The sequence below is a fragment of the Pelecanus crispus genome, chromosome 7, assembly GCF_030463565.1.
Source record: "Pelecanus crispus isolate bPelCri1 chromosome 7, bPelCri1.pri, whole genome shotgun sequence".
NCBI classification, from domain to species: domain Eukaryota; kingdom Metazoa; phylum Chordata; class Aves; order Pelecaniformes; family Pelecanidae; genus Pelecanus; species Pelecanus crispus.
This window is the reverse complement of record NC_134649.1, coordinates 27,330,296-27,347,705: the sequence shown is the minus strand read 5'-3', so window position 1 is coordinate 27,347,705 and position 17,410 is coordinate 27,330,296. Positions and strand designations below refer to the sequence as shown.

At 38.6% G+C, this 17,410-nt stretch overlaps 1 protein-coding gene across 1 annotated transcript in view; it reads right to left on the bottom strand.

Annotated features, from left to right (window-relative positions):
• Positions 1-5,321: 5,321 nt before the first annotated feature.
• Positions 5,322-17,410, bottom strand: part of WNT7A (Wnt family member 7A) — a 37,287-nt gene continuing 25,198 nt past the window's right edge. Inside the window, exon 4 of the mRNA XM_075713860.1 lies at positions 5,322-5,801. Within this exon, the coding sequence (XP_075569975.1) occupies positions 5,322-5,801 (480 nt within the window). The remainder of the gene's footprint in view (positions 5,802-17,410) is intronic.

Below are 17,410 nucleotides of genomic sequence, written 5' to 3'. Positions count from 1 at the left end.
TAGACCATCACCTCTGGACAAGAGAATCACAAAGTTCTGGTATCCTTCTTCAAACACTTGGAGTCCTTTCAATCCAAGCACATCTCTTCATCATTTTGACTTAATCGTATGTTATTAATTGTTTGTTTCCAGAGGAAGGACTCCCATCGGTTTTTGTTCAAGATTAAAATGCCCGCCTTTAAGGAATTATTGGTATGCTTTTAACTAGAAGAACATGAATTGGGTTAGCAAATTAGGTCACTTGCCATGGCAACAACTATCTGAAATAACCATGAATTAAGGGAGAAAGTTTTGGAATCTAGATGAGCTTCATCATCTGAAGTTCTGCTGTGTGATAAAATTCCTGTACTTGGTTCATTTCTGGAAGGTTTTGGAACATTCAAGCCTGACTCAAACTGTACCCCTGCCAGCTGACAACAGCAGTATCAGATTTGGCCAGCCCTGTCTAGGAATGTCAGTCACTGCGTCTACAGTTTAGTCCTTCCACCAACAGCAGAGTTGGAGCTTCTTGTTCAATTCAATTTTGGGGGTTACACGTTGGGAGCAGGGGGCTGTATTAGTTAATATGCTCCTTTTGGAGAGTCACAGTGTGTATTTCCTGATATCTATTGTAATGATAAATGTAAAAATATTGTCAGAAATACTTATGCTGAATCTTCATTTGACTATGTGCACTCTGGCTGCAGTCTGCAATGTTTCTGTGTTCAACAAATCAATTTTTAAGTGTGGTCAGTTAAAAACAGTTTTGTAATCCACAAGATAGTTCATTAAGAGCCTTGTGTGATATGGTACATGTCCATTATTTTCCTTTTCTAAGTAACTGTGTAACTTTACCAAATGAGCCACTTAAGAATATGTTTTAAGGATGTTTTCAGTTTAATTATCACTGTTATCTTAAAGGTCTTTTCCAACCTAAATGATTCTATGATTCTATGATTCTATGTTGAAAGACATATCTCCATTAGGTTTGTGCATACATGGCAAAGGAAACTTAATCATTGACTGATTCATGTTTTATGTAGGTACTTCAAGTATTCAAGCTAATTGTATCAGGTTAGTTGTCCTTTTGAAAAGGCTGAGAGGTAAAATCCTTAAAACTTGCTTAGGAATCCCAAGGCAGAACTGCTTCATCTCCATGAATCAGGGTTCTGCAGTCAAATGAGGAAGTGAGATCTCATAAATAATAGCTTCCCAGCTTGCAGTTATGCTTGTTCTCTTACGCTTCCTACTCCTCTTATTCTTTCTGCTTCTTCAATGTATGTTTTCTTTAAAAGCCTCAGCTAGGTTATTAATGTGGACAGCAATCCAGCGCTTCCCTTGGTTAGTAGACATGAAAAGATGTATTTTCTTTTGAGAGCTGTATTGTTCTGCAGTTGTGTGCTTTTCACTCCCATTGTGTGGTTCTTCACCAAGTAAAGACAGAGCTCTTCTATCCCTGAGGACAAAGAACAAACTGTTGTCGAGGGGAGGAATATCTACAAAATCGTAAATCTTTCTACTTCTCCTGTTTATTCTTCATGCCATTCAAGCCCATTTAGAGAATGACCAATTAACTCCCTACTCATGGCAGATTCTGATGGGCCAGATTTCTCCTGTCTAAGATGACACAGCCAAATTTCCAAATACTTTCTAGTTGAACGCGTTTGGTTTTCCTTGCTCTTTAATTCGTAGTTCCCAAACTGATACTCCAGTTATCAAACAAATCAACATTTTCTCTAATTAATGCATTGATCACCAGCAATATTGTAAAATATAGGGAAAATGTGTACCAAATTCATTACGTATCCAGTTCTTTATTATTGTGAGTAAAACTGTTTAAAGATATTTGTCCTTCAATTATTAATCTGCTAGCTGTACATTGCATGTCACTGCATACTGAAATATACAGGAAGCAGGAGTTTTACAGATTACTTTTCTATGGTAAAAACATGCTGCAAAAGTAATAATTTGTAAAATAACTCTAATCAGTGAAGAAAACACACTTTTGATTATGATATGGTACCCACTAAGTAAAAAAACAACACAAACTGGGGAGGGGGGGATTCCAAAATTAAATGTTAGATCTGAATTATTTAACCATAATAGAGTGTCATAATTAACATCCATTCTGTATGTACTTCATTGCATGTTATGTCTTATCAATTCTTGATGTGTGGAATTTAGAAGAACTAAAAGCTGTGACTCAATTACACCCCCCCCCCCCAAAATTGCTTTTATATTGACAAGTCATAAGTTTGAAAGTAAATTATGTTAGTCATTTTACTTTGATATCCCATGCTGGTGTCTGAACTGCATAAAAATTCCATTTTGTGTTAAGTGGCAGGTCTGCAAAGAAACTGTATATTTAATGCTGATTATACATTGCTAGGATCAGGTACTGCATGGGCTTCTGTTCTTACATAAATAACGTATATACAAGAAGTGAGTTAAAAAAAAACCCACCATGCCACATTCAGACAAGTTCTAAAAAGTTAGGTTGTTATAGTGAAAATTTGCAACATCTTTTATGATACTTCTGTTTACTTTCTCAGAAAACTTTCTTTGTTTTTACAGCCTTAGGTGGAAGTTTTGCCTCAGAAAGATCAATGGACACAAGATATATCTGTATCATCTATACCTTGTAATGCTTCCTGTTATCAACAGGAGTCAGTGAAATGTGCTGCATGCTGGATAGTGGTTTGTTTCCATTACTGATACCCCTCTTAGCCTCATTAAAGGTATGAGATCCTGTAGTCTGGAAGTAGAATCATAGAATCATTTAGGTTGGAAAAGACCTTTAAGATCATCCAGTCCAACCATTAACCTAACATTACCAAGTCCACCACTAAACCAATTAAGGGTAGAGTAACAATTTCATGTTTCCTGGCTTGGTGGCTGGATTATTTTTTAATGAAAGTAAAAACTAGAAATCATAAAGGTTGGAAAGGACCTCCAAGATCATCAGTCCAAGCATCAACCCAACACCACCATGCCCACTAAACCATGTCCCAAAGTGCCACATCTACCCGTTTTTTGAACACTTCCAGGGATGGTGACTCCACCACCTCTCTGGGCAGCCTGTTCCAATGCTTGACCACTGTTTCTGTGAAGAAATTTTTCCTGCTATCCAATCTAAACCTCCCCTGATGCAGCTTGAGGCCATTTCTTCTCATCCTATTGCTAACCACTTCGGAGAAAAGACTAGCACACACCTCACTACAAGAAGAATCTGGTCTGTCCCAGACAGAACATGCAATAGTATTGATAGCACTGGGCCATGTTTCTTACCCAATAAACAACAACATTAAAATTAGATTGTTTATTTATCAGTCACAAATGATTCAAGCAGGAGGAACAGAATGATTCTAAAAACAGAGAAATATTTACCACTCAAATATCTGAAGAAATTAACAGTGATAAAAATGAAATACCATAAAGGGAATGCAAAATGGCTTAGCTGGGCTCTGAAAAACAAGTGAGTAGTCTTTAAATTTGCCTAGATGTTTTTCTGGATTTTTGAGCTCTGGCCTTTTTGGGGGAAAAGAATAATGTAAATGCCAAAAAACGTGGACAAAAAGTAAGCTTTTTATCCTATCCATGAGAATCAGACGATGTGTGTCATGCTAGTTTTTACAGTCATAGTCTACAGTCTTCCACTGATTAAAATCAAATTTGACAGCAATACAATATAGAGGTTTAACTGACAGCACACGCAGCACATTTGCTAGTCATAATGCTACAGTTTAATGACTGACGCATGTGGGAAGCTAATTCAGATTTTTTTTCTTGAATGGGATAAATGAGCATCCAGTTACCAATCATTAATTCAAGCCATGTGACAAAATTGATTCTACACACCCTGTTCTTATTTTGTATATTCTGCAAATTGACCTGCAGGAAAAGAGCCAGTTTGTACACACGTCCGGAGAGAAAGTTCATCCTGCTGTCTGACATATCTGCCAATTGCAGCTGAATGTGTCCAGCTTGCTGCTGTTGTGTCCACAAACTAATTACCCTTTCTCTGTTAAATAGCCTAAGAATTACAAATTGTATGCCTGTTTTGAGAAAAAGTACAGGTTGAACAAGCAGACGTAGTATAAATAAAATATTTATATAAAAATAGTCTCTTACAAAATATACTCTCTTATCCTATGGTAGATTTTTCCAAAAGATGGAAATTTGTCTGGATTTTCTTGTTTTAGGCATATTCCAAACAGGATTTTATTGATGCTTCTTTCTTTAATTGAAGAAAAACAAAACAAAACAAAACAGGAAATTGGTAAAGATTTGTAACCCCTACCGCTTGACTTTTGTTCCAGACAACTAGCAGCAAACAGGAAAAAAACAAAAACAAAAACAAACCCCCCCAAAAAAACCCAAAACAAGTGTGTGTTTGTATATGTACATATGTATAAAGATGCCAGCTTTTGTACTTAAACATCTAGTACTGTAGAACATATCCTGCAAGTCCAACTAATAGAAATATCCTAGTTAAGAGTAATATATACAGCTCCAGTTTTTCCTTGCTGTTTCTACAAAATTATTCCACAAAGCCAGCTGTCTACTTTAATTGCAGAATAGTTCAAAAAATGTTGGTAGAGTTCTTTTTAATTAAATAAATTAATATTAGTTTTATCTGAATAAATTGTTAAATATTGCTATTATTATGCCCAAGTGTCCCAAACCCCTGTGCTAAAATCTGCAGCACGCACACACACACACAAAATAGGCAGATAAAGCAGTGTCTACAGGAAACATCAACAGTTCTACTCGCTGTAGCAAATGGTATGAAGTGGAAAGATGGGCAAGACCAGCAGAAGCTTTTCACAAGTGTAGAAGCCTAAATCTGTGTCATCCACACATTCACATGGGCAATTCACGATGGGGCACTGTCCATCCCGTCCTGTGCAAAGCCCTATTTTGAGGATTTCTCCCCTACCCCTCCCTGCTCCTTATACACTGAAGTTTTTGACCACCTTTTTTTCCAAACCAAGAGTTAGTTGCCATGCTCAGACATTTTTCCTCTGACTGGTGTCTCTTCACAAGGCAGTCAATGCTTCTTGCTTTAGAGGTACAGATTAACTGAGATCTTTTTCTCTCTGTTTTGTGTGTCAGGTGGCTTGGAGTGGGGTTTTTTTTGTTTTTGTTTCTTGGCTGACTTTCATAAGAGTCTGAAATGTGTATCCACATAAGCAATGAAACATAAGAAGAAAAGAGAGGGCTCCATTCATCACCATTTCTTCTAGGAGAGCAGGTCTTTCCTACAGTCTTGTGTAGGTATGTTGAGTGCATGTGCAAATGTATTCATGGCCAGGGACATGTCAGTCTGCCCAGCCACATACTCACTTACAGGTATATACTTCTGTTCTTTCACTGCATGTGTTGCATTTAACATAGCAGCACCAATGAAATTTGCAGTTGCACTGCCACACTCTTGAGTACTGGTGTGTATTGTAACCTCGACCACAGCACATCAGATCGCAGCCATTGGACTGCTGGGCTGTCTTGTTGCACATCCTTCCCTGCGTTCCCACGCTGCCAGTGACAGGATCTTCTTCACAATAATTGGGAGATTTTTCTATGTACACTAAATCTGTATCCATGGGTTTGCGATAGGAAAGTGGCTTCTTGATTTTGAGGAAGGTTGGACGCTTGTTACGACTTGCCCTCACTGGTTCGACTTGAACAGCTTCGTTGTATTTGTCCTTAAGGATGTAGCCCAGCTCCCGGAATTTGGGCAGAGTTGTCCAGCATGTTTTAGTGGTACACGATCCTGAGACCCCGTGGCACTTGCACTCCAACTTCATGTTTTCTTCCAGAATCTGTATTTGGAGGAACAAAGAATGATGGATTAATACAAGCTAGAGTCTCTTCAAAATAACAAGGATATTTGATGCATATTTAATGAGTCATGGATGGGTTTGCTCTCCAGCATGAGTTGCCACCAGACACAGGCCTGGTTCCCACGAAAGCTCTGGGTTTTGCTTGCCTGGTGACTCTGTTGTCCCAGGTAGCAAACCAGTGTCATATGAGTCCTGCCTGCAAAGCTGATTCCCCATTTGCACTTCCAGTTAAGCAGGGAAGATAACTTGGCCTAATTTCAGAGCCCATGGACCAAAGCTAAAATGGGACCCTCCTTAACAACAGCTTTTCTTCACTTTCATTTGCAGTATGATTGTACAGTGCTTCACATTTGTCTGTTGCTGCAATTTTTGGCATATAGCAGTGAAATTAGGAACTGGCAGAAAATCACACCTTTACATGAAATGCCACATGCAGGATGCTTTGAAAGTTCTATGATAGGTACTAGAACTTGACTTTTGTAAACAGAGGTTCAAAAATAAACTGCATTTCAGTTCTTGCACCTGAAAATGACATAAGCTGGTGTGAGATGTGAACAAGCCAATAAACTCTGTCAATGCTTATCCTCCTACTGGTCTCACATTAATCAACAGTGTAGAGCAGATAATCATTTATTCATACAGGCATCCTCAGTTCTAAATGTTGCAAGTTAATACTCCAATTTGGAAATCTAAGTATTATTTTGATATACCATAGTCTTAAGTTCTTTGCACTTTCTGGAGGATTTGAAGTGTTTTGTCTCTTCTCACGTGGATAATGGAGCATAAAAAATGCCCCAGTTACTTTGCAAGAAAACTAGGTCTGCCTTAGAGAATAAAGGGTAAGAGTAAAGATGACAAATTGGTTTCATGTTTTGTCACCAATTCTTGTTAAAAATTTTCTACCTCCTTAATACTGTAAAAGCACCTCAAACACTTAAACATCAAGGCTTGCTTCACCCTGTCTCATGTTCTCTTCTTTGTAGGGGTCTCTCATGCTTATGCCTGAGTTGTCACTACTTTCCTTTTGACGATAACAAGCTTCATCTTCCCTTCAGCCTTCACATCCCTTGAAACTTTATCCTTGTATCTTCTCCCTCTTGCTGTTTGTTTACCAACCCAGTCTTTACCAAATAAAACTGGAGACCAGGTTAGTCCCTGCTGTCTGCCCTGAGCCCTTTAACTGACCTCACTTAGCAGCTACATTGGTTTAATGCTAGAAAACTTACCTAATTCCAGCAATTAATTTCCCACTGGTCTTTGCTTGAAAGAGAACATAATAATTTTGATGATTAAATTCTGCCTAACCTGGCAGCTACCAGCAGTGAAAAGTCCAGCCAGAGGCATTATCTGGGTTCAGGGGGTGGCCACATAATTTTTCCCCTGAGAATCCCCAGCTGATCCATGCAGCCCCAAACCTAGGCAGCCTAGAAGGCTGGAGGGAGGTCAGTGATATGGAAATTTGAATTAATCCTTTGCTATAACCCCCCACTTCAGTTTTGGGCATTTGGAAAACTTACCATGCAGACACCATCTGCGTTTCCACTGGCTGCTGCTGAAAATGGCAACCTGCACTGACAGAGCCAAGTCCAGCTCCTTCCTGAAGGCTAGACACGTGTGCTGGGACTTCAAGTCTAAAATCTCAGCATAAACTGGGGGTGGCAAGGAGAAAGAGCACATCTTAAGTTGTGCGGCTAGCAGATCGTAAGTAGTGCACTAACACTGGTGAACATAGCTCAGTCCTGTTATTGGCAGCCTTAAAACAAGTAGTTTAAAGACTGCATGGAGAAGCTTATTATTGTCATACCTTTTGGTCTTGAAGCTGTTCCCATGTCATCTAGGCACAGTAATTGCTATTGCCTAACCTTAGGATAGTTTGTAGCTTCTTCTTTACTCACTGTTCTTCCTCTGGCCCTTTTCAATGAAGACTGGGATTTCAAAGGCATTAAAATAGCTTTATTTTTATTTTAGTTTATGAGTGAAGTGTCAGCATGTGTAGTCTGAAGACTGGATTAAAACTGCTAGAAAGTATAGGTCCAAGATTTTGACAGATGTGAACTTTGCATATATTAGGTCACATTTTGTGCTACTGTTTTTAAATCAGTTTTTCATGACTGCCCTAAACTCAGATGTGAGAAACTTTTATATTCAGGTCTACATCTTAACTTGCAGTTCTGCTCAAGATTTGGCTTACATTTTGCATTATCTTGTTATCTTGAGTTTCTCTCTCAGCCACTGCATACTTCCTTTATTGCTCACTCATTCATAAGGTAGTACACTTAGAAGATAGATGAGGAGACAGAAAAGGAGTTATAGCACAGAAACCGGAAAAATAACATAAATTCTTTTAGCCTCATTTGTACCTTTTTAAAAGCTCTTTTTTTTATTTTGAAATTAGCCAGGGATACATTTCTCAGCCCTAATTCAATCACTGCTCTTGTTCAAGTGGCTGGCCTTATATCCTGGTACAATGTTCAAACTTGCACCAAAATATTTCTAACTCTCCTTCCATCAGGATCCACCAAATTGACTTGAAATATTAATACAAAATACATCATGCCTTAGTGTCGTCTGTCCAGGTAGGGTTTTTTCCCTGAAGTATAGTTAAATAGCTTAAATTGCTTTTTGGTTTATTTCATTAACATGCTATTTACAGCCAGCAATCTCTGAGAGCATGAGTAGTTCCACTGCAAAGAGCTGAGCAAGCGGCTGGAGTAGTTCAGCAACCTGGCGGCCTCATGTCACGTGTTGGTCTCCTGCTCCAGGTGACATGATGCCAACCAGAACAAGCTTCTGCTTCTCTGGTCTCAGCTAAGGCTGGGCACGAGCAGTTAGGATAAAAAGGTCTGGTTTTATCTGAACATGAGAAGTTTGAGCAATACTAGTTGAGCCCAAGTACTGGGGGTTCTTCTTAGATGACTTGGAGGAAGACAGGAGGGGGCAGAGGGATGAGAGTTTTGTCTTTTAAAACTGTGCCATGTTTATTCTCTTTTTTTTTTTTTTTTTTTTTTTTTTTTTTTTTTTTGTAGATAACACTTCCTAAGATTTACTGGCTAACCCTCCCTTTTCTCTTCACACTTGTTGGGGGTGCATTTCCAATGCACTGTGCTAAAATCACTCGAACACATCCACCCAATTTGAGTCCACTGAACTCTGCAATTGAACTTTCCCTTCCAGTTCTGCCTTTTCTAACCCAGACACTCTACCTTTCACTCACAAACCCTTTTGTTGGTTCTGTTCTTGTGTATATATCCGCCTCGCTGGTCCTGTCTTTCAATGTAGTGTTTTGCAAATTCAGCCAGAGATGAATTGACTCTATAGCCTTTAGAAAATAGGCTACATGTAATTTGAACTGCCTATCCTCAGCAAAAACAAAAGCCTGCAACAGTGATTTGATAGTTTTATTGTACTGTGATATCGGGTGCTTGGACTATTTGTTTTGCATTAAAATATGTGGATGGTGATATTTTAATACCATTATATTATTCTAGCAGCCTCTGATAAATCAGTGCCTTCATAAATTCAAGACAAGAGTTGACAAGAGAAGGAAGAAAATATAACAGGGGATACTTGGGGTAGGGACAGGAGTCCTTGGTCTTTCCCTGGGTTTCTGTGAGCCAAGAGAAGTGCTCTACCCCTTAAAAACTTGGTTTGTGTTAAAAATGGAAAGCATTCTTCACCTTTCAAGATCAGGATTTGTTTCTCTGATGGTATTAGCCAGCAGCTCACACTTGTTACATTAGATTAAAACTTTATATATGCTATAGACTGACTTTTCCTAAAATGTAAGAGCCTGAAGGGCACAAAATTTAAATCCTAGACCTTCTGTTTCTTACCATATGACCATATCCAGCTCCATCAGCCATGGAAAGTAAATCGGTATGCACCAATGAATGCTCTGAACTGGATTAAATGCGAACAAAGAGCTGGAGTTCTTTTAGCTTTGTCCATTTGTTTGAGCTCCTACAGTAAACTGTCAGTACTTGTTTTTCTCTCCCTCTCTCCCCCCTTGCCATTAGCCTCTGGGAAATAATTTGTGTGAAGAGAACTTGCGCTGGCGCTCTCTATTGATGTTATCTTCAGATATAGTACCTTTGGGCACTGCCTTTAGGAACTTAACTTGCTTTTTCTTCGCTTTCAGTTTTGCAGAGAATGCATAGGGTGCATCATGTGAAGGTGGCAAGCTGTAGCTCTGGAGAACCCCGCAGCCCGGTAGCTGCATGGGCCGGTACTAGCACTGTGGTCCTGCAGTGGGCAGTGACGAGCAGGAGTGTCTGGTAATGGTACCCTGGCTGGGTGCTGGCTGAGCCAACGTTTCTGGTTTCCAGTGAAACCAGCAGAAAGTGCTGGCTGGTGCAACTTGGCACTGGAGTGGCATTTGCTTACGAGTGCTGCCAGTGCCACCTTGCAGCCACATCATAGGTGTGCCCTCCAGATGGTGGGACAGGTGCTGCAGGTGCTTGGGTCTGGGCAAACAGAAAGGTTGTTATGTGGCTGGTGTGCTCAGAGACACTCATCACCCACATGCAGTGGGTTTTCTTAGCTCAGTGTCTCTGTTACCTGAGTTAGTCAGTGGTTTGTACCTCCCTGGGTTTTCAGCAGCTAAAGTCACCTGACGTTCCAAACACATCTGCCAGGGCAGTCTGGGACCCCACATGTCCACTCATGTGGGATCAGGTACTGCACAGCCCTGGGTTCAGTCACCAGAACACTAAAGCACTCGATTCCAAAGCTGTCCTGAAGGACTTACAGCGTGAAATACGGTGGACCATCGCACCTCCAGTGCATTCTCCTACACCAGCAGAATTTCCCATATAAACTAAATCCTGCCTCACAGTCAATACACTGTCAATACCATAGTGCCTGAGGCCAGGGACCCTTAACTGCTTCATCAGAAATATCTCAGACTCCAGTCTACATGTGAAGCTGATGTAATTAGTGAGACAACAGACACTGATTCCTATCCCACAAAGGCCATAATCTTTCCTAATTTTGTCTGACATCAGACCATCTGGGTCAGGAAGTACCTGTCTCCTACAAGTGCCTGAACACATACCTTTACTATAGGTCAAAGAAAACACAACTATTGGCAAACAAGAGTGAATTTTTCACTCCAGAGAAGAACATGGCAGGGCTTGGAGAGTGTCCACAACATTTCTGTGGGCTGGAGAGGCCAATGGACAGATGCAAACCTGCCCCTTTCAGCTTGTGGCAGATGAGGATTTATAATTTATATTACTTTCAAAGGCAATTGTAGCTATAAGACAAAGCTCCTCAAACTTCAGAAATGAGGTTAGAAGTATGTTTTTTGCTTTTGAAGAAGGGTTCATTGAGTAAAAAGACTGTTTTAAGCTAATACAATAAAGCCATGTCGTATTTAGTCTTTCAACAAATTAACTTATTTGAGAACCAAATCATATCTAGAGCAACTGACAGTGAGGTCTAGAGTGAGACTAGGCATTGAAAAGGGCAGTGGATGTATATGTAAGATTGATCTGACAAGCAGTAAAAAGACTATGTCTAATTCAAAATGACTAGGAAATGACTCTACCACTTGTTTTATTCAAGTGTGACAGTAATCTCAAAAGGTTGCTACTGTTTAAGTAAGTAACCTGTAGAATTGTCTTAACACCAGAGCTCTGAAACTTGAGGAAAGTAGAAATAATACTTGGTGCTTTTTCATTGGAAAACAAAAATGAACATAAGAGAGCATAAAAGAAACAGTGCTGTTAAAGACAAACCCTATGAAATCTTTAGAAATGTGAGAAACAGCATAATAAGAAAGTACTCAAAAGCAAGTTTAAAGTTAGCAAAGGCATATTTAAACAGAAAAGATTTTTTCCCATCAGTGGATGTTCACTAACTATATTAATAGAGCTGTTGTAAAATGTGAGCTGTAGAAACATGTTTTGCAGTGATATCCTATGGCAAACTAACTGTGGATGAGTTTGGAACTGATTGTGTCCCATATTAAGAGTGATTAATTCCAGAGAGTCTTTCATATTTCATTTGAACATATTATGAAGACCTTATTAGGCACAGCTAAAAATTTTTTCTCATGTTTTTGATTAATAAATCTGTGCAAAAGACCAATATCTGAAGTCAGTATCAAACAAATTCGATACACTGCACACTGTGAACCATTACTATCTCAGAAATACTACTACCCTTGGCAAGTTGAACCATTTTTCTCATTAAAATATTTTATTTTTTTCAAATAAAAAATGGCTGGGAAATCACCACAACATGTGACCTACGTCAATCAAATCACCATTGCACTTTCCTTGGAATAGATGTCTAAAGATCAGGTGACATGCTGGTCTGAGGACTAATTATGAAGACAGCCAAGAGAATGCTGATAAATGACATAGTGCTAGAAACATCACAGATCGGTGGTATTTCCCAATACCCCCATCTACGTTCAATAATGGATATTCTATTTTAAAGAGCAGAAACACTTTTTCCAGATTCTAACTCATTACACCCTTAAAAATGAAGACTTCAGAAATGCCACCACAAAGCAAGAGGTTCCTTACATTTCTTATATGCCCTTTATAGAATTTCATAATTATTTTTATACTTTCTGCCCTGAAATAATAGTTGCTCTTCAGCTTTAAACAAACAGTTGACCATATGCAGTAATTATTTTCCAAATGCAGCTTCTATTTCCACAATATATCAAATGAGTAAAGAAAAAAATATTAGTCTTTCAGTATGGTCACAGTACTCATGCACTGTTGTCAGCACATGCAAACTGAATGAGATGTTCTTCTCTTTCCTTGGGTAAGTTGCATTGTTTAAATTAGAGGACAGAAGACCTAGTACTCTTCATTCAATGACTAGCACTGTGCAGAACAGCAAATGAACACAGAAGTCTGAGAGCAAGGCCAGTAAAAGCTGAGAGGAATGCAGCAAAAAATATTTTCTCCTACATATTTTTCTTATATTTCTGATAACCTTCATGACTTGCCATGTACTAAATCAATTTATCACCACTTCTGGGACCAAAAAACAAAAGGGCAGTAGAAAATAAATGTCATGGGATGCTTTCATAATTATTATTTTTGGACAACAGTTTGACTTAGGATAAAAAGGACATAGCTGTTCTTAAAAAAAAGAGATTTAATGAGACAGATTCTCACACAACCTAATAATTCTCTTCTCAAACCAAACCATAAGGCATGGCCCTTACCTTTTTTCAAACTGTAGGAACTGCTATGTGAAATAAAACAAGGTGTCATAATACTTCAGCTTTCTGTCACTGAGGGGTTGTTCTAGGAGAACGCCTTATATCCCACTGTAGCTGCTCCTAGGATAAACTTCTGCCAAAACCCTCTCAGTTTTGCAAAAGTAGCTATGAAAGTGGATTCCATGTATGCGGCTCAGAGTTTGTATCTAGCTTGCTCATTCCTCAATATTTTTCTCTGACAGCTTTGCAAACCTAATCAGAGCCCATGAAAGTCAAATAAGGTCCTTAAGTTTTTATTTATCTTCATCAAGATACTGCTTGCAGAGATAGTGGGCATGATGTGGCAACACCTGATGTTAATAGCTCAGCAAAATCTGATATGGATTTGAGAGGAATGATACATGCAGAAATCCACACTGCCACGTCAGACAGTCCCTCCTCAGAGCAGGTCTCATGCCAGGTATTCTCTTCTCCCTCACCCCCTCCCTTTTCCATCATATCTGATAACAGCTGCAAGGTAGTCTGTGGGATTCCTTGCCTTTTTACGTCTCTCATGAACACATTCCAGTTTCTCCAGAGAGAAAGTACCTGCACCCTCATCTATCTCTTTCTGGTCACCAAAATGTAAATCGAAACCATTAATTCATGAGCTGGAACTGTGAGCTTCAGGTTGAGTTTTGCATACTCTTAAGGAACGTGGTTGGTGATAAAGTTTTCTGTGTAATATCAAATACAAAACCATCTTACCCACCCTTCCTCCTGTTGGCAGGAAGTCCTGTTTTAAAAGTTTTTCTCAGCCACGAATTACCAAACTAACGCTTAGGTAAGTTTTATATCAGGAAATAGACTGAAAGCAGTATGTTCCTACTGTCTATTGGCAAACAGGCTGTGAGATGGGGGGTTCCTGGTGTGGGACTTTTTGTTTTCTGAATTGCTAATGAAAAAAGCTCAGTACTTGAAAGTTGGCTTGACAGTTTATTGAGGGGTTACTGCTGTGATGGCTTCTTAGTATATCTGTCTGCAAGACTGGCCTGACTTGCATTTTGGCTTTGTGGATTTTTCTATTTAAAACCAAGGCAAATATTTTAACAGAAAAATGGAAATAATTTGAAAACGTAACTGTCAATGTGTTTGATAAACTACTTGTTCTTAAAAAATAACTCTTGGGAGACCCATTATCACCTAGATTAGACTAGATCAATGCAGTGCCAAGTAAGTGTCATCATGTAGGAAGTTAAAGATCAGTCATAAAAAAGAGTTTGGAAAAAATAGTTCTGAAAAAAAATGGTTTCTTTTAATGTGCTTTCACCCACTATTTTTGGAATATAGCTGAATTGTCTTAAAGCCATTCAACATGTTATTTTATATTCTATATTTGTTTAAGTGAAAGTGTGATTTCCTAGCCCCTTACTGAAATGGGATTGTGAGATTAAGGGAAAATTTATCTAGGACCGTTATTTGTTGCTGTCCAAGCAAAACTGACACTGTGGATATGATGGATTTTAGCTTGCGAAATACTGCATAGTCTTGCTGTCTGGTCTACCTGGGCACTTTGTAGAACAAGCTAAAATAGACTGGAAAGAGGGATAGTGTTAGAGAATTACAGATAGAGTTATTGGTTGTATTATCTAGTTTACCTTCCTATCACTATATAAGTTTTCTACAGCGCATATCTTCCTCTCCAGAAAGATACTGGATAACATGTTCATGCCAGAAGTGAATAAAAGATGATGATCAAGGAGTTTTGAAAGGAAGAAACAACATGGTGTTTATTGACACTAAGACAATTTACAAAGAAAATGAGACAACAATTTTTTCTGGGTTTGGATGTGTTATCAACATAACATTTCTTCTTAGATTGTATCCACCTTCCTTACATTCTGGTCACAAATTAAAAATCACTCCAAAATACTGATACTTCTAAAACAGGCCCCTCTAAAAGAGTGATCTGTGTGATATTTTGCTATGTATTAAAAAGATGATGAATGTCTATTGTTAAAAACCTCATTTTGCCTAATCCCTACTTCAATCTAGGAGCTCAGTCCTGCAGTCAATGTATGGATCAGAGTAATGAAGTCAATGAAATCTTAACTGAGTGAAGTCTGCCGACCTGGACCTCTTTGAAGTTATTATAATTCTTTTACCATCCTATGCCCTGTGTGTCTGGTTTTAGTTTTGACCTTGGGACAGTGATCATCCATACTCTGGCCTTCTAAATGTCAATGCATCAAGCTGTCATGAAAATGTAGGATGGAGTTTTTTTAAAAAAGAGAGAAAGAAAGTAACTGTGCTTATAGTTTATATTTTAGCATGCTATTTCTGAAGAAATTGGAAGTACTCCCAGGTAAGATGAACTAAAATTTATTTACACTCCTCGGTTTGGGAACACAATGAGTTAAAGTCTTGGGGATTATTCAGGTAGGGATGTCATTGCTGCCCATCACTTTGGGCTATGTCATGGAGCCTGAGTCATTCTTCACATAAAAAAAGTAGGGAAAACAGAAAATGACAGAACTGGAATTCATGCTCGTCACAGCTAAGGTACACAGAGAGAGGAATGGTACAGGGTTGACTCATTCCCACTAAACTTAATCTTCCGTGTAACTCTCCCCACTGGTAGTGAAGCACTCAAATGAAGTGGTGCTGGCATTGTATAGTAAAGAATTGGGAGCAACCAGGTAGAGCATTTTGACAAATGCTTAAGCTGTCAAAGAAAAGTTTCCAGAAAGTGATAGAAACCAAAAGAATGGTCTTACTTGTTCCAGACAACTCATCAGAAAACACCTCTTGTGCTAAACTAATAAAGCCAGGTACTGGCAGGAGTACTAGTTGCAAAATAATATCACTTCATATTGCTTCCAAATATTTTTAACCAATAGCCACACACAGTTAATTATAGGTTCATTTAGTTGCATACCAAACTATGAGAGTTAACCCTTAGGTACTCTGCAAATAATACTATGCAAGGCATATTTCTCATGCTGAAAAACTTATACTAATTTTAGTTTTCCAAGATAGCAGTTTTAGTAAACAAAGGATGTTTTTCCTCTCTATCAAGCTTTTCAGGTGATTTCAAAGTACTTCTACATTAATTTTTCAGTACTGTCTTTATAGAAATGCAGTATTTCTTAGCTTAACTTCTTCATTAACTCCTTTAGTCTAGAAAGAAGCACCAGGTATCTTCATGTTTGATTCACAGAGAGACAAGCTTCAATCCTAATACCTAACATACTTTTCACTACTTGGTAAATGATACTGGAGGTGTACCCATTGTCCGCTCTGCCTACCTACTGTTTATTCAGCAGAAAAGAGCACCTGAGCTATCTCAGACTCATTTCCATTCCTTTCAGTCACACTATTTTTCAGAGATAACATGACCTAGACTGTGGCAGCAGCTTCAAGACCATTGCCAAGGATGGTTGTACCCTGGGTGAGATATCACCATGCTGGCACAACAAGCAACAGCTGCTCAGGAAAGTGATAGCTATTCTTGTCATTTTAAGAGAAATTTCCCATTACTCCTCCAGCATGCAATTATTTTAGTTATCATAAGGCAGAAACTTGATCACAATAACACACTGTGTTTTGTGAACATATTTCCAATCGCTTTGTGTTTAAAATTCAAAATATTCACACTATCATAAAGTAACATGATTTTGATGTTAATTGTAATATTCTTGTAAGAATAATTATTCCACAAAGATGACTTTCAAATTAAGTTTTATATGTAAGAGTTTTCCCCCTCCAGTTGCAGTTGGGACAATAAATCCACACTTCCATGTTTTCAAATAGCTTCCACTTATCAGCGATAACATCCTACCAGCAAAGCCTATCTCTGTAGCCTAGCAGCTGCCAAGATCAGCATGCCCGTATCCAGGCCAAGAATTTTAACAAGGATCTTCTGGCCTGTTGTCAATGAAAATTTCCTCCTATGCAGAAGAAAGTGGAATTTCCTAATTTTATGCATAATGCCCACTGCAGTCTAAGCAAACCTGTTTGGCTTTCTGTCTTGCTTACCTGGCTTAATATACTTTCTCCTTTTCATTCTAACAGGCATTTTAAGCAATAGTTGAAGCTTTTGTCTTACAGGTGAGCAATCACCTGTTAACAGAAATTCACCTTTAAGGTGTACCATATTGATGCATGTGATTCCCTTCGTTCAGCTCACCCTCCAGACCAGCCATAGCTGTTGCTCTTTGTTAATAGATCTATCTGTTTACTACTTAGAGATAAGTAGCATCATCCAACGATACCATTCATAGTTCCTCTTTATAAGCTATATATAAATGAGTCTTCATATCAAGACTGATGTTTTTAACAAAGGGCTAACCAATTGCTCTAGGTCTTTAGTTCAGAAGGTGATAGGATGCCTGTAACAATAGCTTCTAGACACCAGTTTCAC